The sequence below is a fragment of the Bos mutus genome, chromosome 1, assembly GCF_027580195.1.
Source record: "Bos mutus isolate GX-2022 chromosome 1, NWIPB_WYAK_1.1, whole genome shotgun sequence".
NCBI lineage: Eukaryota > Metazoa > Chordata > Mammalia > Artiodactyla > Bovidae > Bos > Bos mutus.
In genome coordinates this window covers 57,197,023-57,224,725 of record NC_091617.1, presented here as the reverse complement: position 1 = coordinate 57,224,725, position 27,703 = coordinate 57,197,023, and the positions used below count along the sequence as shown (strand labels likewise).

The following is a 27,703-nucleotide window of genomic DNA, read 5'->3' as shown; positions in this document are numbered from 1 at the left end:
GGGGTCCACTGGTTACCCTTGTTGGGGAATTAAGATCCTGAAAGCCTCAAGCCCTGATTAAAAAAACAAACAAACAAACAAAACCCTTTTAACCATGTATTCTCTTTACCTACTGACTTTTTAAAATATATAATTTTAAAAATGTATTTTTGGATATGCTGAGTCTTCATTGCTGCACGGGCTTTTCTGTAGTTGCAGAGAGCAGGGGCGACTCTCTAGTGTGTTGAGTGGGCTTCTCATTGTGGTGGCTTCTCTTGCTGCAGAGCACAGGCTCTAGGGCACCTGGGCTTCAGTAGTTGTGGCTCCCTGGCTCTAGAGCACAGGCTCAAGAGTTGTGTGTGACACGTGGGTTTAGGTGCTCTGTGGCATGTGGGATCTTCCCGGATCAGGGGTTGAACTCGTTTCTTCTGCATGGGCAGGCAGATTCTTTACCACTGAGCCACCAGAGAAGCCCCACCCCCCTGATTTTTGATCTTCCCCTCAAAGCTGCTGAACTTCTGCTGTCTTCTTCCTGTCACCTCACTAAGGTGGCCAATGACCCTATTAGTGGCCACATCAAAAGAATACCTTTCTAACTATCTTACCTGACCTCTGAATAGCAATGGCTTTTCTCTTGGTTGTTTCTCTACTCTGTGCTCCTTAAAATAGGCATCCCAGATCTGTTCTCACCAGTAATAGGCAGCCTGAGTGGTCCTCTCAGCGTCACTGGTATCAGGAGAAGGGCATCTGTTGAGATTAATCTGTGAGAGACCTCACAGGGAAAGAGAAAGGAGGAGAAATGGACAGGATGTGGGGCTCATACAAGCAGCAGTTCCCTATGAGATGCTCAAGAGGGTTTCTAGAGGGATCGTGATCTGAACATCTAATCTTTCCCTTGCGCTTCCTACTGGTTGTGAGCAGACCAGACAGAACAAGTGCAGAGCCTGCTGTGAAGAAATGGATGTAAAATTACTGAAAGTGTGAAAGATACAATATCTCTAAGTCAGATGCAAAGGAAATACAGTAAATATTCCCTGGATAAACTATTTGTGTCAATGAACAGAAATAACAGGAATGAACATACGATTCCATCCAATGTATATGGCTATCATTTGAAATACTGAGATATGTATTGCTGGTTAGGTGAAATTTAAAAAATTGTGACACAGCTTACTCTGAGACATGAATTTTCTATTCAAGAAGCTAGGTTGATTTATATGCAAGGTAAACAGTCTGACTTAGTTGTTTTCAAAGAGCAGCCCCCAGATTCAGCAGCAGCAGCATCACCTGGGCAACTGATAGAAGTGTAAATACACAATCTCAGATCTCAGCCGCAATTTACTGACTCAGACACTCCAGTGCTAAAGCTTGCAGTCTGCGCTTTAATAAGCCCTTCTTGTGATACTGATGCCTGCTAAAGATTGAGACCCACCGTTCTAGCTCTTCAGATGGCAATTTAAAAAATTGTAGAGTTAAACACGACTCTATTAATCAAAGTAAAACTTAAGTGCATACCCTTCTAGTTCTCAGTTTAAATTATATCCACTGTCACGTATTTAGTAGATGTCCAGCTTTGAGTTTTCTGTTGGAGTGGATCCTAATAAACCAATTATAAAGTAACAGGTTCTGAATACTTGTAACAATTTATATGAAAATCTCCCTTTTAATACTTGAGTGACCTTTTGTTTTTTATAGGTTCACCCCAATAAAACTTATTTCACAGTAGCAGAAAAAGGAGTTTTCCCAAAGATAATCATTTATGAATATCCTTCAATGAGGCCCTATAGAATTCTTCAAGGTGAGTCTTAGAATCTTTAAATATCTCATGTTTAAGGTGAACAGAATTCTCAAGATGACCTCACATTACTGTAGCAGTCAGGGTCTGCCAGAGAAACAGAACCGGTCTGCAAGAGAAGAGAGATTTATTTGAAGGAATTGGCTTATATAATTGGGGGCTGGCAGATCTGAAGTTTGTAGGGCACACTCACAGCGTGGAAATTCTTGGGCAGGAATTGATTCTATGTCTTCAGGCAGAAGTTCTTCCTTGGGGAAACCCCAGTTCTGCTTCTACATGCTTTCAGCTGATGGGATGAGGCCCACTCGGGTTATTAAGGATGATCCCTTTTTTGGTTCTTAGGATTTTCATCTCTTTGCTGACATTGCTCTTCTGCTCTTAATGTTGGCTACTTTATCCATTAGAGCTCTTAGCATATTAATTATAGTTGTTTTAAATTCCCAATCTGATAATTCCAGGATCTATGCCATGTCTGGTTGTGATGAATGCTTTATCTCTTCAAGTTGTCTTTTTTTTTTTTTTTTTTTTTTTTTGCTTTTTGGTATATGCCTTGACATTTTTTCTGAATAGCGAGACACGATGTGTTGGGTAAAAAGAACTGTGGTAAACAGGCGTTTGGTAACCTGATGGTAGGTTGCGGGGGAAGGAAAGAATTCTTTAGTCCTATGATTAGGTCTCTTTTTTTTGGTGAGCCTATGCCTCTGAACTCTGAACTTCACAAACATTTCTCAGCATTTTCTCCCAGCTTAGGTGGGAGAGGATGGCTGGAGTGGGCTGGGTTGGATATTTCCTTCTGCAGGGCAGTTAGGCTGCTGATAAACCCCAGCTGTTCAGGCTCTGGTTAATTAGTTAATGAGTTTCCCCTGAGGGCAGACCTTATTAAGACCAGAGGACTCTGGGGTATTTCAAAATGGCTCCTTTCTCCCTCCCTCTGTTGGAAGCCTCTGGAGATTTTTAGTTTAGGAATCTAGTCAAGCTCCTGGAGATAAATCTCACAACATTGTTGGGACCACCTTGTGACTGGTTCCCCTGGAGTTTTTAATTCCCAGACTTGTCCACAATGAGCTTCCTGCAATCAGAGTTCAGGTTTTATTGCCAGGCAGTGGTTCCTCAAGCTGTTTTGGCTGTTTCTGCTTGGAAGTCTCTGCTGTGGTGACTTGAGTATCTCTTATATTTTCCTGTCGGTTTCTCCGTTCTCACGTTCTCAGGGGCAGGGCTTTGCCCCCGTTTCTTCCCTCTCTTACAGATTCAAGAAGAACTGTTGATTTTTTCATCTTTTCAGCTTTTTACTTGTTGTTAGGATGGAATGGTAACTTCTTAGCTCCTCACATGCATTACCAGAAACCGAGAGTCATCATTTTTATTTTGTGAAAAATTCAGTGGCAGATTTTAAATTGACTTCTCTCTGCTGTCTAACATGTTTTTGTTAGACATGCTCTCTAACATGTCTTCCCTGCTTCATAAAATAGAATATATTCTCAATGCATCTTTCTCAGGCAAAATGTGATTAAGACTTCTTCACGCTTACCCTTTCCCTCCATATCATGTAATACATTCTCCAGCCAGAGGTGATGAATGGTTTTGAAATTGTTTCTTTATGGGATTCTTGACATTCTTCCACCAATGCACGTCACTACGGGTGTTCTTTCTTGCCTTTTTATTTTGGAAATAATACAGTTTTGAAAATGAAATGTTATCTCTGTTATTAGACTCCCATTCATCTCCTCATCCTTTCAGATGGAACTGATCTGGCCTATGCGTACGTGGACTTTAACTTCGATGGTACCCTGCTGGCTTCTGTCGGTGGCAGCCCTGATCACACCCTGACCATCTGGAACTGGAAAGAAGAGAAGCCTCTACTGAGGACAAAAGCTTTCTCCCAGGAAGTTTTTAAGGTTACTTTCAATCCTGAAGATGACGAGCAGCTCACTACCTCGGGATCAGGCCACATCAAGTAGGTTGCGCACATGATACAGATGCTGGTCGTTTATCGTTGGGATCTTTTCTAAGAGGTTTGATCAGCTGGAGACAGCTTTTGCTGATGTTAACATTAGGATACTTTTTAAATGCGTTATGTTGAAAACCAACTATACTGCAACTTTTCTAGTTGGTTATGGAGATTTTATTACTGAAAACAGCATAGATAAAAGAAGGGCTTTGAATTTAGCCTGCTGCCTTCTTATAGGCTTCTCTTCCTGAGAGAGTTTGTGTAATGTCTTACTAACATTGGTGTGCTGTGTCCAAGTTCATACTGTGCTTTCAGATCCACTGTTCAGTGTGTTGAAGTGATTCTGTATGATGGACAAGTCATTTTGACGTCTCTGAACTCGGTCTTCACTTGTGAAATGAGAGTTATAACAGAGAGTTATATTCTTGACACCTGACTCTTAATACTAAATGGTAGCAGAGCCTATTCCTGGTCTCTGATATCTGGGTATTTTCACTGTATCACACACTATTCTTTGTTCAGGATGGAATGATTTTTTGCCTTTTATTTAACAACCTTCTGGCACTACTCTCAAGCTGCCCATAACTTGCTTCCAGTGTCTCTTTATGAGAAATAATCTATCCTAAATTCTTTTTATTCCAACTTAAAACTGGTCTTTTTAAAATATAGAATAATTGAACAGGTTTTTGAATCTTGAGAAGTCTCAGCTAGCTCTCTGCTAACTATAGGTTGAAAAATTTTAACTTTCCTATTGCTTACTAAAGTGTATATTTTCTATGTACTATATCTTTGGAGACAGAGAGACTTTAAAGGATTTCATGTGTGATGTGGTATAAAAAGAAATGCAGAGGAAATGGAAATATATGATCAAGGACCTACCACAGCCTCTGAGAAGGATGTTGATTGTTGAGGCTCTTGGCTTCATATTATTAACTTGTTAATACTGTCCATTATCTATTTTACATCCAGTTGGTAGGTCAGATTCTTTTTTCAACATAACTTTCTTCATTCTGACTATTCACTTGTTTAGGTTATAAACAAGAAGATATTAGTAACTTAATATTCATTGATTTTATATACTAGACACTCTTCTAAGAGTTTTTTTCCAACAATTTCATAAGGTTGGTGCAAATAATATTCTCATTTTACACATAAGAGAATGAAGATACAATGTGATTAAGAAAATTACTCAAAGTTACACAGCAAGTAAATTAGAATTTTTGGAAAATATTTACATCTTCTAAAGCGGTACTATGTAGTAGAACTTTCTTCCAGGGTGGGAGTGTCCTGTGCTGGTCAATCTAGAGACACTGGCCACATGCAGCTACTGAATTCTTGAAACTGGTTGGTCTGAATAAAACACTAATTTTTAAATTTTATTTAATATTTACTACTTTAAATCTAAATAAAAATAGTCAAACGTATGGCTATTGCATAGGACAACACAACTCTGAAATGTAAGATTGACAAAGGCAGGAAATTTTTTCTTTCTGGACTATTTTGCTTGATGCCGAATTCATGTTGCCTAGAGCTTTGCCTGACAGGTGGTTGATGCTTAAAACAAATGAACTGAATGAATAGATAAATGAACTAATATGTGGCTTTTAAATATGTAAATGGTTGACATTAAAGTTAAAGTAAGATTTCTCTTAAGTACATTTAATCTCTCATTGTTTGCAGGTTCTGGGAAATGGCTCTAACATTCACTGGCCTCAAACTTCAGGGTTCACTGGGTCGATTTGGCAAAACAGCCACTACTGATATAGAAGGTTACATGGAGCTCCCGGATGGGAAGGTGAGTACAGCTGTTATTCTACAATAATGAAATTAATGAAATGAAGTGATGTACATGCATGAAAGCATGCTATACAGTCTAAAAAGCACTGCCAATATTGTCAATAACAGATACTATAATTGTAAATATAATGAGCATTTAATTTTGCCTTTTCAGATTATCAGTTTTAATTCTGTGAAACTAGTCCACATGTACATATCATTTTGTCTTTACAAATATTATATGTACGTAGAAAGTATGCCGGCATTTTCATATATTAATGTAGTGACATACTTGTCACTTTTAATTTTAATTATGTCATGGAGTTGCAATGTCTATAGTGTTTCTCTCCCGCCTGTCTTCTTTGCCATGATGCTTCAAGAGGATTTACTGGGTCAAAGGTTAAAAGATTTACTGGGTCAAAGGTTTACTGGGTCTTACAGCTTTTGTTTTTATTACCAGATTATTGCAGGGTGTCAGACATGACTGAGTGACTATCACTCACTCACTATTTCTCAGGAAGATTGAGACACTTTATAGTGATATCTGCAACACTGAAATTTTTTTTAAAAAAAGCTTTTAATTTTGTTTTAGTTAGTCGATTAACATGTTGTGATAGTTTCAGGTGAACAGTGAAGGAACTCAGCCATACATATACATGTATCCACTCTCCCCCAAACTACCCTTCTATCTAGGCTGCCATGTAACATTCAGCAGAATTCCATGTGCTATACAGAATTCCAACAAAGTAGGCTGTTGTTGGTTATCCATTTAAAAAATATCAGTGCAACATTGCAATTTTAATCCATTATTTTAGTCGTTTCTTCTTATAAAACTTATAGACATATTGCCTGTAGGATAAGTTTTCCATTAATATTGTATTTGGCTTTCTAGTGGGTTGAGTTGTGGGCTTCCCAGATGGTTCTAGTGGTAAAGAACCCACCTGCTAATGCAGGAGACATAAGAGACGTGGGTTATATAGTATTTGTGATCATCTCAAGTATAAGAAAGCGCCAATATACAAATACTACTCTGAGAAACCAAATGGTCTAGTCATTGCCTAGTGGAAAATTATCAACTTGAAATAATGATGTATGGGAGGAAATAAAAAGCCTTGGATGCTGGCTAAATCTTTAGTTATATATCTAAACCTATAAGATGATGATAAATCATTCTAGCTTCAAATTCTGCTAAGAATTAGGCTAAGATAAAGATCATTAAAAACTTGGTTTGAGATATATCTTGAAAAGTCTCAGTAGAGTTTGTGTAGATGTAGGGGAGAAAAGAAGTCATTTTAAATGAGAGCCACAAAAGGAAATAGTTAAAGTTAAGAGTAAATATTGGAAAAGGAAATGGCAACCCACTCCAGTATTCATGCCTGGAAAGTCCCATGGACCGAGGAGCTTGGTGGGCTATAGTCCATGGGGTCAAAAAGAGTAGGACACGACTGAGTGACTTCACTATTACATATTTACCGGATTAATTTGGAGCACTCATCTTGGGAAGGAGTGGGAAGTTAGATTGAAAAGTATGGTGGGCTCCTAAGGTACAAGGACTTGGTCAGGCAGAACTATTAAGCAATGAAGAGCAGAGATACAAGTGGAAAAAGTTATTTATAAGCTTGACCACAAAATGCCAAGCAAGTTAGGAAAATGGAGTCATGGAGATGAGCTCAGAGGAAGATACTGCTTTTATCCAAGAAGAGATGATGAGAGTCTGGACTCTTCTCAGGACAAATGGAAAAGGAAAGCTAGACACGAGTGACATTTCAGAAAGGAGTGAGTTGATAGACTTCAGTGACTTTGGGTGGCTTTAGTTACTGGACAGAAAAAAAGCAAGTCTAAAGAAAAACAAGTGGGCTGAGGCTCGACAGATAGAATAGATAATAGGCAGGCTGGAGAAATAAAAAAAGACTGAGTAAGGTCGTAAGTGACTCTCAGTGAGAGGGCCATGGGGCTGCCAAGTCCTCGAGCAGGCAGGAAAGAATTAGATCAGAGTTCCCCAAAGGACATTTCATGCAGTATTCTTTTACGCAGAAGCTCTCTGATAATAAGACTTTCCTGGTCAAATTCCTTTGTTCCTAAAACTTTATTAAAGTGATTCCCAGTGAACACTTCTGTATTAAAGCTTCCAAGCAGTTCTAGAGAAAAGAAACTTGTTTGACTTTGTTTATCCTAGCATATGTCTACTGAGGCAGCGTTAGTTGAGCGCCTGGTTTAGAACCCTGACTCCTGGGTAATTTGGGGCAAGGTAATTAATATGCTTCCGGTTTTTTTTTGTTTTTTTTCACTTTGTAAGATGGGGGATAACAATAGGACTTCCACTGGCCCTGTGGTTTCTTTGTGCCAATGAGAAAAACTGTGCCCAACCTGTACAACTGCACATGGTATCCTCGATAAATGTACCTAGTTCATATGGTTTTTAGGATTAAAGAATAACATGTGTTAAGTGCTCAAGCAGTGCTTGGCATGGAGTCAATATTCAATTAGTATTACTTACTATGTAATAGTAGTTCAGTTATCTTAAGAGTTGGTGTTTGGTGCTACATATTTTGGGATGTGCTGGATTAAATGCATTAATGTGAGGTGGTTCCAGATCATTGTCCTTGTTTGAAATTGGATATTGTTCTGCTATAATTTGCAGTAATGGCCTCACAATTTATCAAACATCTTATATAACATTTGACTATTATCACTCTCATCTATCAAGAACTTTAAACATATCTCTAAATTTTGACCCAGCAGTTCCACTCCTGGGTTGTGTCCTTAAGAGATATACAAAGAAATCTGCAGATGTGTTTGAAAATTTAACCACCAACATACTGCCCGACATCATTATGTAAAACTACAAATTGTGATAAGTGGTTGTTTCTGGGGTAGTAGATTTTCATTGCTGTGTTTTCGTGTTTTAAAAATAGAAATATTTATTTTCATAACCAGGAAAAATCTTTAAACATTTCTCATTAGCTATTTGAGGCAAATATATATGTTTTTCTGTCTCAAGTACATTCTTTCCTTTCCTCACACCTGCCAGGTGCTCTCAGGGTCAGAATGGGGCAACATGCTGCTTTGGGAAGGAGGCCACATCAAAGTGGAGTTGAGTCGAGCTGCAGGCAAGCCTTGTCACCAGGGTCCCATTAACCAGATAATGCTGGACGAGGGCGAAGTCATCACCATTGGGTCAGATGGATGTGTTAGGGTAAGTTTTCTCTAAACTTGAACAGTGGCACCTGCATCAAAGTCTTGTAGATGACCCTATGGGTTTTATCAAATTTTTATTTCTCACAAAGGTCACTTGAAGAAGGGCCAACTCATTTTAAGTAATGCTTCTCTTGTGGTAGATTTATAGTTGCTAATTCATGTCTGACTCTTTGTCACCCTCTTGGACTGTAGCATGCCAGGCTCCTCTGTCCTCCACTATTGCCTGGAGTTTGCTCAAACTCATGCCCATTGAGAAGGTGATGCTGTCTAACCATCTCATCCTCGCCACCCTCTTCTCCTTTGGCCTTCAATCTTTTTCCAGTATCAGGGTGTTTTCCAATGAGTTGGCTCTTCGTGTCAGGTAGCCAAAGTATTATAGCTTCAGCATCAGTCCTTCCAGTGAAGATTCAGGGTTGATTTTCTTTAGGACTGACTGGTTTGATCTCCTTGCAGTCCAAGGGACTCTCAAGAGTCTTCTCCAGCACCACAGTTTGAAAGCATCAATTCTTTGGCGCTCAGCCTTCTTTATGATCCAACTGTCTATGTAAATTCTAGTCAACATTCATTAATATCTTGCCACTGAAATTTTCTGAGGGGACCTTTTGTTATTTTGATTCTGTTGTTGAAATAGTCGCTTCGGAAAATGAATTAGCACAATGTTAACAGCAGACTCCAATGTCCTTCCAAAATGCCTATTATAAATGGGTCACTTTCTAGGGAAAACAAGGCCAAACATTTATTTATTTATTTATACTGACTTTACCAATTAGGAATACACAGGTGAGCTGATGGGGTTTGCCAATGGATGCTCCCCTTCCGCCACCCCCTATACTAATGAACGTGCTTGTCCTCACCCGTGGACACCGTCCTGCCCACAGGACTGATCTGGGACACTGCTCCTGCATTTCGGTCTTTCTGGCTGTTGTCACACCTCTTCTCCCATCCCCATGTGTAGTTACCCTGCTGTTGCTGGCCAACCTGCAGGCTTCTTTGCAGTCCCCTCAGTATGTGTTTCTTCTTGGGCCTTTCATAAGAAAATATTCTTAAGGTAGTATTCTCGGGACATTCTTTAGGAAGTGGTATTATCAGGAGTAAGACCATTTTTTTTTTTTCCAACTATCTGGTTACTCTGACACTTACTGAGCTTACTTATGGCTCAGACAATATATTACAGCCATGTCTTTCACAGTTTGTCCTCTTACCGTTGCCTCTTTGAACCCTGTTAAGTTTAATTTTGTTCTGTTATGCTCATTTCTCTGATAATCTTTTATGTCCTTTATTATGTTACACAATACATTCACTATCCTTCCAAAGCATATGTCACCCCCAAATACATCAAGATACCAAGTGGAGGAAAACTTTGAGAGAAGTTGGATACTTCACAGAGGATTCCTTCATGGCCATCACTAATTTCTAAGCTTGCTTCCCCTTTGCAAAGCCCACTCTCATCTCTTCAGTCTTTTATATTGTAAATCTCTACCTCTCTCCCTTTAGGAAAAACCCACTCCAACTCCCAGGAGTTAGTCTGACCCTAGGATCTGGGACTCTCCTCCACGAGGGTACTCAATGGAACAACACCAGTCCTTCCCAAGTCTGAGTTGCTGAGTCTAGGATGATGTAGCAGGATGTGTCTGCAGAACCATCCAGCCTGGGCTTTGGCATTTCTCGGAGGAAGTCCCTCTGAGTCTCTCTACCACATTAAAAACTGTGCTCCCTCCTTCTTCCCCAGTGTTCTCTTGGTCTCCTATCCTAAGAACAACAGTCGTTACCTGAATAGTATAGTCTAAATCCATGGTAAGGAAGAGAAACATTATCTCATGAAGGCATTACCTACATCTTTTTTTTCCCCCCTGCTTAATGAAGATTGTTCTTGAATCATTCAGCAAGAAGATCTATGTCTCTTTTCTAGGGTCCCACGGGTCTAATATAATACAAGGCTTGTCATAATGTTTCAGTGAATGACCAAACCATTTATTCCTTACAGCCATGTTATATGCAGAAAGACCTAATAGAAACTTTGAAATAAAGTTTACTTTGGGCAAACTAGAATTCTTATTCAGAATGGACTTTTTCTCTCTAATCTCTATAAATAAGAGGAAATTATGATAATTTATTATTTCTCAGAGTAAAATCTCAGAGGTTAGGTTTTGTCTGGTGTTTTAATTATATCTACTCATCATTAATTTTCATGAAATAAGAAATGACTTGAAAAAATTGGGGTCTTTCCTGGCATAGAAAATATATATCCATTCTGACTTAGAAAATACATATTCAGAAACTGCTAACTCATTAAGGTATTTTCTTATTTTTTAAGATATGGGATTTTGAGACTATAGACACTGCTGATGTTATAGATGAGACTGGATTACTAGAGATTGAGCCCATTAATGAACTTCAAGTAGATAAAAATGTCAAACTCTTCTCTATGATAAAAATGAATGAAGTTGGAAATAACTTTTGGTTGGCTCAGGTAAGATACACCGTTTTCTCTTTGCTCTTTAAAGTTATCTGGACATAAAATTAACATAGTATTATAGTTTACTGTCACTTAAATCCACAGAACTATCAAGACTGCTATTGCTAGTATAATGAAGAGTTCCCTGAATTCTGATATTTAGAAGTGAAGTGAAGGGAAAGTCACTCAGTTGTGTCCAACTCTTTGCAACCCCATGGGCTATACAGTCCATGGAATCCTCCAGGCCAGAATACTGGAGGGGATAGCCTTTCCCTTCTCCAGGGGATCTTCCCAACCGAGGTGTTAAACCCAGGTCTTCCGCATTGCAGGTGGATTCTTTACCAGCTGACCCATAAGTGAAGCCCAACAATACTGGAGTGGGTAGCCTATCCCTTCTCCAGTGGATCTTCCCAAGCCAGGAATCGAACTGGGTTTTCCTGCACTGCAGGTGGATTCTTTACCAACTGAGCTATCAGGGAAGCCTAATATTTAATTGACCTATATTTTATACACAGAAAACCAGTTAGCATTTTTACTATGTTAAACTGACTACAAGGTTTATGAGATTGCTTTATTATGTGGTTGCTATTATTAAATTTCAATCACACTTTAAAATATATGTAAGTATTGGTATTGTTGGTCCTTTAAATCATAAAAAGAAAGTCCTTTAATTTGTTAAATTTCAAAATGGTGAACAATATATTATTGAGTATTTAATTTTTTAGGATTCCAATGGAGCCATATGGAAGCTTGACCTTAGCTTTTCAAACATTGTAAGTTGCCTGTTTTTATCATTTGTTTCAAACTCTCATAGTAAAATAGTCGTTATTCTTCTTTAAAAGATACCTTATCTTTCTCCATATTTGTTGTTCCCATCAAAAACTTGCTCAACATATCCAAAGAATTTATATTGTGTCTGTCTTTCTCTCGTTATGATTTTACATAAAAAATATGAAAAAGATTCTATCTCATTAAAAAATTTACGGGAAAAGTGGCAATGACAATGGCTAACGTTTTATGGTGCTTTATAGTTTTCATAAACATTTGACATTTTAATGTATATTATCTCAAACAATCCTCTCAACTGCTCAGTTTTGTAGGGAGGCAGTTGCCATCATCTCATTTTACTGATGAAGAAATAGAAACCGGCATTTGAAGTTACTTGTACCAAATCACACAGCTATCAAGTGTAAAGCCAGTATTCTCTTTCTCCTAATTCTGAACTTCAGCGTTCTTGCTGTCTTATAATGCCTTTTCTTATTTCTATTCAGATGAAGTCATACATGATACAGAGTTCTATTTGCATTTCTTTAAACTTGGCTTTAATTCTATGTTAACCTGACTTTGGGCTCTAATAGAATCTCTCTGTTATCAGACCCAAGATCCAGAATGCCTGTTCTCCTTCCATTCTGGAGCCATTGAAGCTCTGGCCGTCTCTCCTGTCACTTATCTCATGGCCACTACTGGCTTGGACTGTAAGTAAGAACTCATATCCAGCCTTTTGTGTTTTATTTTCAGTACATTTTAAAATGTGTTTGATTAAGGCATTTGAGAATTTTTCCAAAAGGGAAGCCTCCTGATACTAATGAGGTAAGTTTTTGCAGAGGGGAAGGGCCCAGAATATAGCAGCCTTGGTTATTGTGAGACATAAAAGATATATCAATAAATTACTCATGAAAATACCATTCATCTTGGTGTTCTCCACAGTAGTGCTTTTCCTTCTCTTTCCATGTCCTTCCTTTCTTCTTGACTTACAGTAAATCTATGGGGACTGTGAAAGGGGAAACTGACTCACTAGTCAATCAGCAGTTGTTTTCTTCAGTACAGTTGTCTCATTATCTGTGGTGGTGGTGGGGTTGGTTCCAGGACTCCACTGATACCAAAATCCATAGATGTTCAAGTCCCTTTTATAAAATGGCATAGCATGTATTCATGTTTATAAATTACCTGATTGAGGGTATACACGTAAAATTTTAACTAATGTAAAGAAAGACTACGTCAGTTGATTTTTCTATGACATTTCTTGTTATAGTGCTTAGATATAAATGAACCATGGTAATTAGAGCTGTTACATATATATATATACTACATATATAACTTGTTTCTTTAAAACTGTCTTTCTATAGGCTCTATTAGATTCTATGACTTTGCTGGCAAAACCCCTTTGCTTCAGATGAAATTCAAGCAAGGAGGTACTGCCCTTGCTTGGGTACCACGGCTGGTAAGCTTATTATAATGAATTTTACTAAAAATCTATTTGTAAATATGATATATCAGTGCTATTTCTTAGAAATATAGATATTTTCTGAATCTGGATTTTAGAGCAGAATAAAAATTCGAACTTAGTTTGTCCGTTCAGAATATGATAGAAATCATATCATGACTTTGTTATTGTGTTTTTAATGAAAAGTCTATTCTTATGCCACTTAAAGTTTAGAAATAGTTTTGTGTTAAAAAGTAATTACCTGATAGAACTTTGTGTATCTATCTTCTGTTTAACTCTGGTTCATTCTATGTACTTCTAGAATGTCTACAATGTGCTGGGCCTATTTCTAGATTCTGGGAATATAGCAGTAAACAAAAAGACAAAAATACTTGCCAGCATGAACCTTTACCCCGATAGGAGAATGTTACACCCCCATGGGAGATGGTGGGAAGGACAGACAATGAACAAAATAAGTAAATTTATGTGATATGTTAAATAATGGGAAAAAATTAGAGCTTTGTTCTAGTTGTCTGTGGCTGTGTAGTAAACCACTCCAAATGTAGTGGCATAAAAAAAGCAATCATTTTTTTGCTTACTCCGCTTTGGGAATTCAGACAGGTGACACCAGGGATGGTTTGTCTCTTCTTCACAGTATCCTGGCTTCAGTTGGGGAGATTTGAATGGCTGGGGCTGGGAGTCATCTAAAGGCTTCTTTGTCCCAAGTCTGGCACCTGGGTTGAAGGCTGGGTTAAGCTGTGATGCTAATAGGAGTGCTTACCTGAAGCCCATGCCACACAGAGAGGTCATTATCACAGCATGGTGGCCTCAGGGCAGTCAAACTTCTTCATGGTGGCTCAGGGCTCCAAGATCTTATGTTCCGACAAAGAAGGCAGAAGCTGCTATCATTTCATGACCTGGCCTTAGGAGTCACATATGATCACATGTACTATACTCAGTTAGGGGGTGAAACAGCCATAAGCACCACACAGATTCACAGAGAGAGGAAGTTCAACTATCTTTCTATGGGAGGTATGTCGATGAATTTGCAGCCATGTTTTTATAAAACATCATGGGAATATTTGGGGAATGGTTAATCCTTAATCCTTTGAGTTGAAATCAAAGAGAAAATGTTCCAGGCCCAAAGTAGATGTAGAGGTGGCTGGAATGGAGGGGACTTTCATGATGGGATCAAGATCAGAAGGAGAACTCAGGGCAGGAAATAGAAGCAGAACAATGATGAGGCTAGATTAAGTAGGAACCATGGAGTATTGTGGAAAAAGGAAGAGAGTTCCAGAAAAACATCTATTTCTGCTTTATTGACTATGCCAAAGCCTTTGACTGTGTGGACCACAATAAACTGTGGAAAATTCTTCAAGAGATGGGAATATCAGATCACCTGACCTGCCTCTTGAAAAATCTGTATGCAGGTCAGGAAGCAACAGTTAGAACTGGACATCGAACAACAGACTGGTTCCAAATAGGAAAAGGAGTACATCAAGGCTGTATATTGTCACCCTGCTTATTTAACTTATATGCAGAGTACATCACGAGAAACGCTGGGGTGGAAGAAGTACAAGCTGGAATCAAGACTGCCAGGAGAAATATCAATAACCTCAGATATGCAGATGACACCACCCTTATGGCAGAAAGTGAAGAGGAACTAAAAAGCCTCTTGATGAAAGTGAAAGAAGAGAGTGAAAAAGTTGGCTTAAAGCTCAACATTCAGAAAATGAAGATCATGGCATCTGGTCCCATCACTTCATGGGAAATAGATGGGGAAACAGTGGAAACAGTGTCAGACTTTATTTTTCTGGGCTCCAAAATCACTGCAGATGGTGATTGCAGCCATGAAATTAAAAGACGCTTACTCCTTGGAAGGAAAGTTATGACCAACCTAGACAGCATATTCAAAAGCAGAGATACTACTTTGCTAACAAAGGTCCATCTAGTCAAGGCTATGGTTTTTCCGGTGGTCATGTATGGATGTGAAAGTTGGACTGTGAAGAAAGCTTAGTGCCGAAGAATTGAAGCTTTTGAACTGTGGTGTTGGAGAAGACTCTTGAGAGTCCCTTGGACTGCAAGGAGATCCAACCAGTCCATTCTAAAGGAGATCAGTCCTGGGTGTTCATTGGAAGGACTGATGCTAAAGCTGAAACTCCACCTCATGCGAAGAGTTGACTCATTGGAAAAGACTCTGATGCAGGGAGGGATTGGGGGCAGGAGGAGAAGGGGATGACAGAGGATGAGATGGCTGGATGGCATCACTGACTCGATGGACTTGAGTTTGAGTGAACTCTGAGAGTTGGTGATGGACAGGGAGGCCTGGCGTGCTGCAATTTATGGGGTCGCAAAGAGTCGGACACGACTGAGTGACTGAACTGAACTGATGGAGTATTTAGATTACCAAACCTGGATCATTCTTTATCTAATCTATTTACACTCTTATCTGAAGTCTTTAAAATACAGCTTACCAAATTGAATCATTTTTTTCAGAGGTTTGTGGAATGTTCATAGAGCATTTAATTTTTAGCCTTAAATCCAAGTAATGATTTATAGATATTATGCTAGAATTTCCCCTTCTCCATACCCTCTTACCTTTCTGGAAAGCTGCATATCATTCTTCACAATTTAAGTATTAAGTGAAGTCACTCTGTCATGTCCAACTGTTTGTGACCCCATGGACTTTAGCCTACCGGGCTCCTCCGTCCATGGGATTTTCCAGGCAAGAATACTGGAATGGGTTGCCATTTCCTTCTCCAGGGGAACTTCCCAACCCAGGGATTGAACCCGGGTCTCCCGCATTGTAGGCAGACGCTTTACCGTCTGAGCCACAAGGGAAGCCCAAGTCAAATATCATCACCTCTTCCCAGCCGTCCACGAACCCATCTTGAAGGGTACTCCTTCCTTCATGATCTAGGACTGTGTTTAAGGAGTGTGTATATACCTCTTTTGTAGCACTTAATCACAGTGTACTAAGATGACTTGCTTCATTGTCTGTCTTTCTCACCAGGCTGTGTTCTTCATGGCAATACCATATCTTATTCTTCTTTGTGTTAATACTTCCAGTGCCTGTACACTTACTGGTACATATAGGCACTTAGTAGATTTGAATAAGCAACATTCAATCAGAATTGAATGTAGTTCTTATTCCCAAGACTTTCATAATTGCGTGGCCTAAGGGATGATCACTCCATTCTAAAGAATACCAGGTAGAAGATAGAATGGTAGAAATAAATGAATCAGAGAGGATAAAAGAAAAACGAATTAAAAGAAATGAGGACAATCTCAGAGACCTCCAGGACAATATTAAACGCTACAACATTCGAATCATAGGGATTCCAGAAGAAGAAGACAAAAAGAAAGACCATGAGAAAATACTTGAGGAGATAATAGTGGAAAACTTCCCTAAAATGGGGAAGGAAATAATCACCCAAGTCCAGGAAACCCAGAGAGTCCCAAACAGGATAAACCCAAGGAGAAACACCACAAGACACATATTAATCAAATTAACAAAGATCAAACACAAAGAACAAATATTAAAAGCAGCAAGGGAAAAACAACAAATAACACACAAGGGAATTCCCATAAGGATAACAGCTGATCTTTCAATAGAAACTCTTCAAGCCAGGAGGGAATGGCAAGACATACTTAAAATGATGAAAGAAAATAACCTACAGCCCAGATTATTGTACCCAGCAAGGATCTCATTTAAGTATGAAGGAGAAATCAAAAGCTTTTCAGACAAGCAAAAGCTGAGAGAATTCTGCACCACCAAATCAGCTCTCCAACAAATACTAAAGGATATTCTCTAGACAGGAAACACAAAAATGGTGTATAAACTCGAACCCAAAACAATAAAGTAAATGGCAACAGGATCATACTTATCAGTAATTACCTTAAACGTAAATGGGTTGAATGCCCCAACCAAAAGACAAAGACTGGCTGAATGGATACAAAAACAAGACCCCTACATATGTTGTCTACAAGAGACCCACCTCAAAACAGGGGACACATACAGACTGAAAGTGAAGGGCTGGAAAAAGATTTTCCATGCAAATAGGGACCAAAAGAAAGCAGGAGTCACAATACTCGTATCAGATAAATTAGACTTTAAAACAAAGGCTGTGAAAAGAGACAAAGAAGGTCACTACATAATGATCAAAGGATCAATCCAAGAAGAAGATATAACAATTATAAATATATATCCACCCAACATGGGAGCACCATGAGTATGTAAGACAAATCCTAACAAGTATGAAAGGAGAAATTAACAATAACACAATAATAGTGGGAGACTTTAATACCCCACTCACACTTATGGATAGATCAACTAAACAGAAAATTAACAAGGAAACACAAACTTTAAATGATACAATAGACCAGTTAGACCTAATTGATAGCTATAGGACATTTCATCCCAAAACAATGAATTTCACCTTTTTCTCAAGCGCACATGGAACCTTCTCCAGGATAGATCACATCCTGGGCCATAAAGCTAGTCTTGGTAAATTCAAAAAAATAGAAATCATTCCAAGCATCTTTTCTGACCACAATGCAGTAAGATTAGATCTCAATTACAGGAGAAAAACTATTAAAAATTCCAACATATGGAGGCTGAACAACATGCTGCTGAATAACCAACAAATCACAGAAGAAATCAAAAAAGAAATCAAAATTTGCATAGAAACGAATGAAAATGAAAACACAACAACCCAAAACCTGTGGGACACGGTAAAAGCAGTCCTAAGGGGAAAGTTCATAGCAATACAGGCACACCTCAAGAAACAAAAAAAAAGTCAAATAAATAACCTAACTCTACACCTAAAGCAACTAGAAAAGGAAGAAATGAAGAATCCCAGGGTTAGTAGAAGGAAAGAAATCTTAAAAATTAGAGCAGAAATAAATGCAAAAGAAACAAACAAACAAAAAGAATACCAGGGCTCTTGCCCTTCTCCTAAATGCCTTCCAAGACAGCAGATTTAGTACATACAGACACTGCTAGATTTATATCTCCAGCCAAGACTTTTCTTCTAAGCTGCAGACTATTTGTCGTCTTCATTTTGAGATCTCCAGGGGGCCTCAGACTCAACATGTCCAAGATTAAATTCATGGTCTTCTACTGGTCCCCAGTCCCCCTCCCCCCACTTCAAAATAATAAATGCAACAACAGCCCACACACTCACATACCTGGCTCTCTTCCAGGATCTCCTGTCTCAGTAAGTATGTCATTCTTGACACCTCCCTCTGCCTCATTCCCCATATCTAGTCACCACCAAATAGGACCATTATACCCATCTCTAAAATGTGTCCAGGTCTCTCAGCTCCACAATACCACCTCAGACCACATGACATTAATCAGTCTCCAGGAGTAAAACAGCCATCATTTTAAAAGTCTCCCTACACAAAAATAAACTCAAAATTAATTAAAGATCTAAATGTAAGACCAGAAACTCCTAGAGGAAAACATAGGCAAACACTCTCTGACATAAATCACAGCAGGATCCTCTATGACCCACCTCCCAGAGTAATGGAAATAAAAGCAAAAATAAACAAATGGAACCTAATTAAACTTAAAAGCTTTTGCACAACGAAGGAAACTATAAGCAGGGTGAAAAGACAGCTTTTAGAATGGAAGAAAATAATAGCAAATGAAGCAACTGACAAAGAATTAATCTCAAAAATATACAAGCAGCTCAATACCAGAAAAATAAATGATCCAATCAAAAAATGGACCAGAGAACTAAATAGACAGTTCTCCAAAGAAGACATACAGATGGCTAACAAACACATGAAAAGATGTTCAACATCACTCATTATCAGAGAAATGCAAATCAAAACCACAGTGAGGCTCTATCTCACACTGGTCAGAATGGCTGCTATCAAAAAGTCTACAAACAATAAATGCTGGAGAGGGTGTGGAGAAAAGGGAACCCTCTTACACTATTAGTGGGAATACAAACTAGTACAGCCACTATGGAGAACAGTGTGGAAATTCCTTAAACTGGAAATAGAACTGCCATATGACCCAGCAATCCCACTGCTGGACATACACACCAAGGAAACCAGAATTGAAAGAGACACGTGTACCCCAATGTCCATTACAGCACTGTTTACAATAACCAGGACATGGAAGCAACCTAGATGTCCATCGGCAGACGAATGGGTAAGAAAGCTGTGGTACATTTACACAATAGAATATTACTCAGCCATTAAAAAGAATACATTTGAATCAGTTTTAATGAGGTGGATGAAACTGGAGCCTATTATACAGAGTGAAGTAAGTCAGAAAGAAAAACACCAAATACAGTGTATTAAATACAGCATATATATGGAATTTAGAAAGATGGTAACGACAACCCTATGTGCAAGACAGCAAGAGACACAGATATAAAGAACAGAATTTTGGATTCTGTGGGAGAAGGTGAGGGTGGGATGATTTGAGAAAATAGCACTAAAACATGTATATTATCACATGTGAAATAGATCACCAGTCCAAGTTCGATGCATGAGACAGGGCACTCAAAGCTGGTGCACCGGGACAACCCTGATGGATGGAGGTAGGAGGGGGTTCAGGATGGGGGATACATGTATATCCATGGCTGATTCATGTCAATGTATGGCAAAAATTGCCAAAATATTGTAATTAGCTTCCAATTAAAATAAAATTAATGAAAAAAATAGTCTTCCTAAAGTTTCCCATGCATCCTGTCTCGGCCACCTCAGATCCATTCTCTGCATTATACCTAGGATGACTTTCCTGAAATAGTAGATCTGATCATGTCACCTCCCCACTCTACATCCCCAAACTAAAAACTGTTTGACTCCTTAGCTCTCTGGGATGAAAGCTATCCTTAATGTGACATATAAGCCATTTTGTGACCTAATGCTTGTGGAAGCACTGTTCCCTCACTCAGTCTGTTCTAGTCAAACTGACTCTTTCCTCTTACATTATTTCCTGCCACATGACCTGTGCACAAGCAATATCCTCTCCCAGAGGTATTTTTATGCTTCATTAACTCCTGGGCATCCCTCTGTTCTCAGCTTCACTGTATCTTCCTTAAGGAAGCTCTGAGTCTAGGTTAGCTTTCTTTGCTATACATTCTCACAGACTGTTTCTTTCCTTTAACACTTATTTAAGTTTATAATTCCACATTCCTTTGTGTGGTTGATTAATGAAGCTCCAATACTGTGGCCACCTGATGTGAAGAGCTGACTCATTGGAAAAGACCCTGACGCTGGGGAAGATTGAAGGCAAAAGGAGAAGGGGATGGCAGAGGATGAAATGGTTAGATAATATCACCAATTCAATGGACATGGATTTGAGCAAACTTCAGGAGATAGTGGAGGACAGAGGAGCCTGGTGTGCTACAATCCATGGGGTCACAAAGAGTAGGACATGACTTAGTGACTGAACAACAACAATATGTTCTCCCACTCAACCATTAATTTGTGAAAATGGGTTGAGACTGTCTATGCTTACTCTTGGGTTGCTGCTGACGGGTCTCTGGCACATAGTAGATAGATTGTCCTTGTTTACCTGTCTCATGGTCGGCAGTGATAATGGACTGTCCTGGAGGAGATGGAGTTTACCATAGAGAAGTATAAGGAATTATCAATGGGCCCTTATTTTCGTTCATTATTTAGTTAAATTACTGAAGTCTAAATAAAATACAGAAAATTCTCCAGGCAAGAGTACTGAAGTGGGTTGCCATTTCCTTCTCCAGGGAATCTGCCTGACCCAGGGATCAAACCCTGGTCTCCTGCATTGCAAGCAGATTCTTTACCAACTGAGCTACTAGGGAAGCCTAATTATTTAGTTAAGTTACTTAAGTCTAAATAAAATACAGAAATATCTGTAATTTGCTCAGTCATGTCTGACTCTTTGTGATCCTATGGACTATAGCTCACCAGGCTCCTCTGTTCATGGCATTTTCCAGGCAAGAATACTGGAGTGGTTGCCATTTCCTTCTCCAGGGGATCTTCCTGACCCAGGGATTGAACCAGGGTCTCCTTCATTGCAGGCAGATTCTTTACCATCTGAACTACCAGGAAAGCCCATAATGCAGTGTAGCTCTCTTAATTAACTAATTTTGGAAACCTTGCATTTCTTTTTTGTCCAAGATAAGCTATGGTGGAGCACAGATTACTGCAGGATTTGAAGATGGCGTTGTTCGAATTCTTGAACTTTATGATCCAAAAGGGCTCACGGTTTTTGTGGGACGGAAGAAAGTTTCGGAGGCAGATATTCGTTTGAAACAGGTTTTCAAACCTCATACTGCTGCTATCACTGCTTTAGCTTATGATCGTGATGGAGAAGTTCTGGCCACAGGGGTAAGGAGTAGATTTCCTTTTGTTTCCTATTGAGTTTTTGTGGTTAACCTTGCCTTATTAGTCGTCCTACTTAATGATGCCTTCTTTCCTTACATTTCTTTCCAAGAACGTATATCTATTTCTGGTTTTCTTTGTATTCACATTCTTTCAGTATAGTCTGTGCCTCGCTATAAAATATTAAAAATATTCTTACAAATTGAGTTGTAATGCTTATTTTAAATGAATAGAAATTCTCAACTGGGAATAATGCAGCATGTTTTATGTATGGTCAGTGTTTTAAATGAAGAGAATAACCATGTAAATTCATTATGCATAAATAGGTGAGCATATGCATTGTGGAATTTTTTGTGAATTAATTTATACACAGGTATGGTGATCATTTTATTTTTATTTATTTATTTTTTTCTTTTTTTTTCATTTTATTTTTAAAAACACAAGAAAACATGTGACAGGTTTGTCAAACATTCTCACAGGGAAAATGAAGCAAATATTTGAAATAAGAATGTTCCCAGAATAATCTAGGATATATGATCATTATAGATATAAGTATGCAGTGGGTATAATATAGCTGTTAAATATTTCTTTGTACTCTCTGGAATAGATTTCCATAATAATATATATTTGGATATCTCTCTTTTTCTTAGAGTAAAGATAAAACTGTCTTCTTTTTCGAAGTGGAAAGGGACTATAAGCCTATTGGTTATATTACTACTCCTGGACCTGTTTGCCAGCTAACATGGTCTTCAAGCTCTCATGTAAGTAGTTATTGTCTTCATGTTTAAATCTCAATTACTACATAGTGAAGTGATCTGGTAGAAAATAGTGGGTAGAATTACTAGCTCCGCTCTTGGGTCCTGCAGCAAGGGGCCAAGGAAGCTATTCAGCTTGACTAGTGAAACATCACTCGGGAGCTCCAAGCCACCACCCTCCATACTCCCACTACCTCCTCTCTCTTCTTTAATCTAATCAGTCTGTTATATCAGACTTTGCTTCAACAACAGAGACTTTATCATGAAACACAACACGTCAGAATGTGTTGACTTGGATCTGGCAGTCCTTCTGACATTAAGTTCATTTCTAAGGTCTGAATGTATTTGTCCTCATCTTTATCGTTTTCCTGCTCCTCTGTCTGAATTTCACCTCCATTTTCTTTTCTAACTTCCATTGCCTGTTTCCTAATGACAATGGTGATTCAGTATTAATTACTAATCTTATTAAATGCCTCTAATGTCCCTAATTTTGAGCATAGGATAATTCAATCACCTGAATATTGATTGTCTAAGCCAGGTACTGTACTAGGGTCCTAGCATAATAATAATACCAATGAACTATGTAGAAGTGCTATCAGAATTTTGGGGATAACATCTGTAACCTATTTTAAATAGTTATATTGTTCTGTGATAGAATTATTTAAGGTTTCACAAGGGAGTGGGTGACTAAAATATCAGTATCAGTGGTTTAGATAGTATGTACTATGAATATGGGGCTTTTCTGGTGGCTTAACAGTAAAGAATCTGCCTTCAATTCAGGAGCCCCAGGGAGACACAGGTTCAATTCCTCAGTCAGAAAGAGCCCCTGGAGAAGGGCATGGCAACCCACTCCAGTGTTCTTGCTTGGAGAATCCCATGGATAGAGGAGCCTGGCAGGCTACAGACCATGGGGTTGCAGAGTCGGACACGACTGGAGCGACTTAACAGGCACGTACGCACTATGAATATAGAGAAGGGGAATATCAAGAAAGGGGGAAGTTAACATGTTATGTTACATTATTCTATATTAATCTTAAGGAATTGGCAGAATGTGAGTCAGAGAGGAGGTGAGTGCAAGTGGTGTAGGTGAAGAGAATGAGAGCTGCAGAAGATGCTCTGTTAAAGCATGAGCCGTTATATCACAACATATTTGTGCATCCGTCAGTCATTTCTCTCGACATCAAAGTTACAAAAAAAAGCAGCCCAACATTTTTCAGGAGTCAGGAACGATGGGTGGGAAAGGAGTGGGTTTGACTCTATAAAGGGACAGCTTGAAGGAGATCTTTTCGGTGGTGGAGTAGTTTGTATTTTGCTTGCTATGGATGATTACTTGAATCTGCACATGTGATAAAATGACATGGAACTATACACACTGCTGCTGCTGCTGCTGCTAAGTCACTTCAGTCATGTCCAACTCTGTGTGACCCCATGGACTGCAGCCTACCAGGCTCCTCCACCCATGGGATTTTCCAGGCAAGAGTACTGGAGTGGGGTGCCATTGCCTTCTCCATAAGACTCTTAAGTTACTCCTATATCTGGCTTAAATGTCATGATTCTTTCTATCAATAAAGTTTAGTAACACTTTTCCAATGACTTGAGCTCCTTTCTCTTTTTTTCATACATTTCTGGCAAAAACCCATCCCTGACTGTCCCCAGTTGATCTATATTTGCCTACAGTGATTATCAAGGGCAGTTAGAGATAGTCATGCAACAGGAAAGATTAGCTTCTTCATGATTTAGTGACTCAAATGGCCTCAACACAATTCATAGTAGGGCTTAGTGATTCTATGATGTTGTTCTTATCAACTCTCTTTCACCCACAATCATCATTTAAAAACTCCTCCTCTCCTCAAAGCTTCAAGCCTCCAACTTGCTCACTCACTCTCATTCTCAGCATCACTTCACAGAACAAGTAGGAGACCTCTGCCAGGAACTCGTTCACCTTCCCACTACCAAATGTAAAATCCTATTACTTCTGCAGGTACCTGTTTTTCCCCCCTCTATTTTTTTTCTTACAGTAGAGGAGCTATGTGTCTTCCTGCTTGAGGCCAATTCTCCCTTGTGACCTTGGGAATCTGCTCCCACTGTTTTCAACATTTCACACTGTTTTCTCTTTTCTGTCGTATAAAATTAACCCCACCTGTTTAATGAATTACTTCCATTAATATTGAAATATATTCAAGCCCTCTTACTTATTGAGAAAAAATTCCTAGTCCTCATGTTCTCGTCTAGTCACTGCCCCATCTTTCTCCTTCCATTTTTCTCCTGGGGGTTGGTTATTCCCATGAACTGCATTTCCTTACATCCTACTTCTTCCTTCACATGCTCTCACAAGTTTGTTGTCTCATAATCCCACCAGGTTAACACTTCCAGAGATACCAGTGTATCCATTTAACAATTTTAGTTCTTATCTTTCTTGCTCTCTTAGCCTCAGTTGACCTTGTTGATCTTCATTTCCTCTTTGAAATACCATCTCCCTTTGACTTTTTGGGACATTATGCTCTCCTAGTTTCTTCTCCCATGTCTTGTCATTCTCAGCCTTCTTCGTTCAGGCATTAAGTGTTGCTTCCCGAGGCTGTGTCCCAATCTGTCTTCTCACTTCTGTTCTCTTGACCTTAGTGATACCACCAAGGCCATGGCTTTCTTAAAAGCCCATATGTGCCACAGGATATTTGCACATGGTGTATTCTTTACATAGCATATTCCCTCAAGCCCTCCCCCAAGTCATTATGGAAATAATCTACTCATCCTTCACATCGAGACTTAGGTACCACCTTCTCAGGAAACCTTTTACAACCTCCTTGTGGTACCTCTATAACACTAGTTGCAGTTCTTTTTTTTTTTTTTTTGCAGTTCTAATTTACATTTGTTTATATGATTTGTTAAGTGACAAGCTTTCCCATTGGAGGTAAGCTCCATAATGGCAGAGACAGTTCCTATTTTTATTATAATTTTACCTCTAGCACTTTATAAAATTCTGAGTACATAGTAGGTACGTAATAAAGAAGTATAGAATAAAATAACTGAATGAATAAACATTTTGAATAATGCACCTATGGAGTATCAAGATGGGAATTTCCCACATGTGGTTTAAATACATGATTTGGAAACTCAGAAGAGAGGTCTGGACTAGAGAGATGAATTCAGAGTCTAATTGCTTGTGAGTGGTAATAAAGCCATGATGGCTACAAGATTTCTCAGGGAATGTTTATGGAGAGGCAGAAAAAGAGGGGAGAGAACAAGAATCTTGGGACATTCACATTAAATGCATTCAAGCAGAGGATGATTCATCAAAGGAGGCAGAGGTTGTATATGCTGTCCACATACTGCAGATTTTCCTTGGAAGTCCTAATTTTAATATTCTGCCCTTTCAGCTGACATATTTTACAACCCAATTTTTGGCTCAGAAAAGAGGTCATCTATAAAACAAATATAAATCTAATTTTAACACTTGGTTTATTAATTAATAATGATATAACTGTATTAATGTGTATAGTGGTTGATAAGATTGACTTAGTTCCTCACTGTGGTTATTGCTGGTAATAGTATCTTTTTTAAATGGCTAGTATACATAGCAATTATAGTTTTTATAATTTTAAAATTATAGTTTAAAATATTTTTGAACTATGTTTCTAAAAGCTTGCCTAAATGTAAATGATATGTTTAATCTTTTTTTTTAGCCTGAAAGTACTTTACTGATTATTTGTGAGAATGGCTATGTTCTTGAAGCTCCGTTTCCAGCTATAAAGGAGGAAGAGGAGGACCATGATGTAGTTTCCTATGAAATCAAAGACATGTGTTTAAAATATTTCCATTTCACAAGTGTCAAATCTAAGATTCTGGTATGAAATATCCTTGAAGCATTGTCTTCTAATTATTTTCTTTCTTATGATATAAAACAGCCTGTGTTAAGTGCTAGGAAAATATGAAGAAGAAGATACAAACTTTTACTTTAAGGAGCTTATCTTGTAGAAAGCAGCTAACTGTATTAGAAGGAGGTAATGAATAGATACTAAAATCACAGTGCAAAGAAAAGAATTTTAGGGGCATGCAGAGGAAAGAATATATGGTTGTGATGGCGAGATGAGAGGAGATCAAGGATGACTTCATTGAGCAGACATTTAGTATTTAATGAAAGGGAAGGATTTTGAGAGGTTAAAAATGGGAAAGCAATAAAAGCTGGGAGAACATCCTGAGGGAAGGCAGAATTGCAAGAGTTTTGTTGTTTTCAAGAAATGAAGACTGGGCCACGAAACAAAGGGATGCAATTTGTGGAGGAGTTTGACAGGAGTCTGTGACCACCACAGAGGACCATTTAAATTTTAGCCAAGATGTTTTATTTCTCAGGCCACTGGAATAAATTGTGACAGGTTTTTTTTAAATTTAATTTTTAATTGCAGGATAATTACAATATTGTGATGGTTTCTCCCATACATCAGCTATAGGTATACATATGCCCCTCCCTCTAGTACCTCCCTCCCACCTCTCTCCCCACCCCACCTCTCTAGGTTGTCACAGAGCATGGGCACTGGCTATCTATTTTACATAAAGGACCGACCAAGGGATACCAAGGGAACATTTCACACAAAGATGGGCTCAATAAAGGACAGAAATGGTATGGACCTGACAAGCAGAAGATGTTAAGAAGAGGTGGCAAGAATATACAGAAGAACTGTACAAAAAAATCTTCATGACCAAGATAATCACGACGGTGTGATCACTCACCTAGAGCCAGACATCCTGGGATGTGAAGTCAAGTGGGCCTTAGAAAGCATCACTATGAACAAAGCTAGAGAAGGTAATGGAATTCCAGTTGAGCTATTTCAAATCCTAAAAGATGATGCTATCAAAGAGCTGCACTCAATATGTCAGCAAATTTGGAAAAGTCAGCAGTGGCCACAGACTGGAAAAGGTCAGTTTTCATTCCAATCACAAAGAAAGGCAATGTCAAATAATGCTCAAACTACTGCACAATTGCACTCATCTCACACACTGGTAAAGTAATGCTCAAAATTCTCCCAGCCAGGCTTCAGCAATACTTGAACCGTGAACTTCCAGATGTTCAAGCTGGTTTTAGAAAAGGCAGAGGAGCCAGAGATCAAATTGCCAATATCCGCTGGATCACTGAAAAAGCAAGAGAGTTCCAGAAAAACATCTGTTTCTGCTTTATTGACTATGCCAAAGTCTTTAACTGTGTATCACAATAAACTGTGGAAAATTCTGAAAGAGATGGGAATACCAGATCACCTGACCTGCCACTTGAGAA

The 27,703-nt window shown here is 38.7% G+C and overlaps 1 protein-coding gene across 5 annotated transcripts in view; it reads left to right on the top strand.

Moving 5' to 3' along the window:
* The window catches only part of CFAP44 (cilia and flagella associated protein 44), a 115,336-nt gene that overhangs the window by 14,989 nt on the left and 72,644 nt on the right, over positions 1-27,703 (top strand). For all 5 annotated transcript variants that reach the window (XR_011463975.1, XM_070369334.1, XM_070369338.1 and 2 more), the window contains 11 exons: positions 1,675-1,777; positions 3,512-3,728; positions 5,403-5,517; positions 8,530-8,694; positions 11,011-11,166; positions 11,877-11,924; positions 12,527-12,626; positions 13,278-13,372; positions 21,479-21,688; positions 22,333-22,443; positions 26,118-26,279. Coding sequence is in view for 4 of the 5 variants with exons in the window: in XM_070369334.1 (XP_070225435.1) it covers positions 1,675-1,777; positions 3,512-3,728; positions 5,403-5,517; positions 8,530-8,694; positions 11,011-11,166; positions 11,877-11,924; positions 12,527-12,626; positions 13,278-13,372; positions 21,479-21,688; positions 22,333-22,443; positions 26,118-26,279 (1,482 nt within the window). In the remaining variant the exon portion in view is untranslated. The remainder of the gene's footprint in view (positions 1-1,674; positions 1,778-3,511; positions 3,729-5,402; positions 5,518-8,529; positions 8,695-11,010; positions 11,167-11,876; positions 11,925-12,526; positions 12,627-13,277; positions 13,373-21,478; positions 21,689-22,332; positions 22,444-26,117; positions 26,280-27,703) is intronic.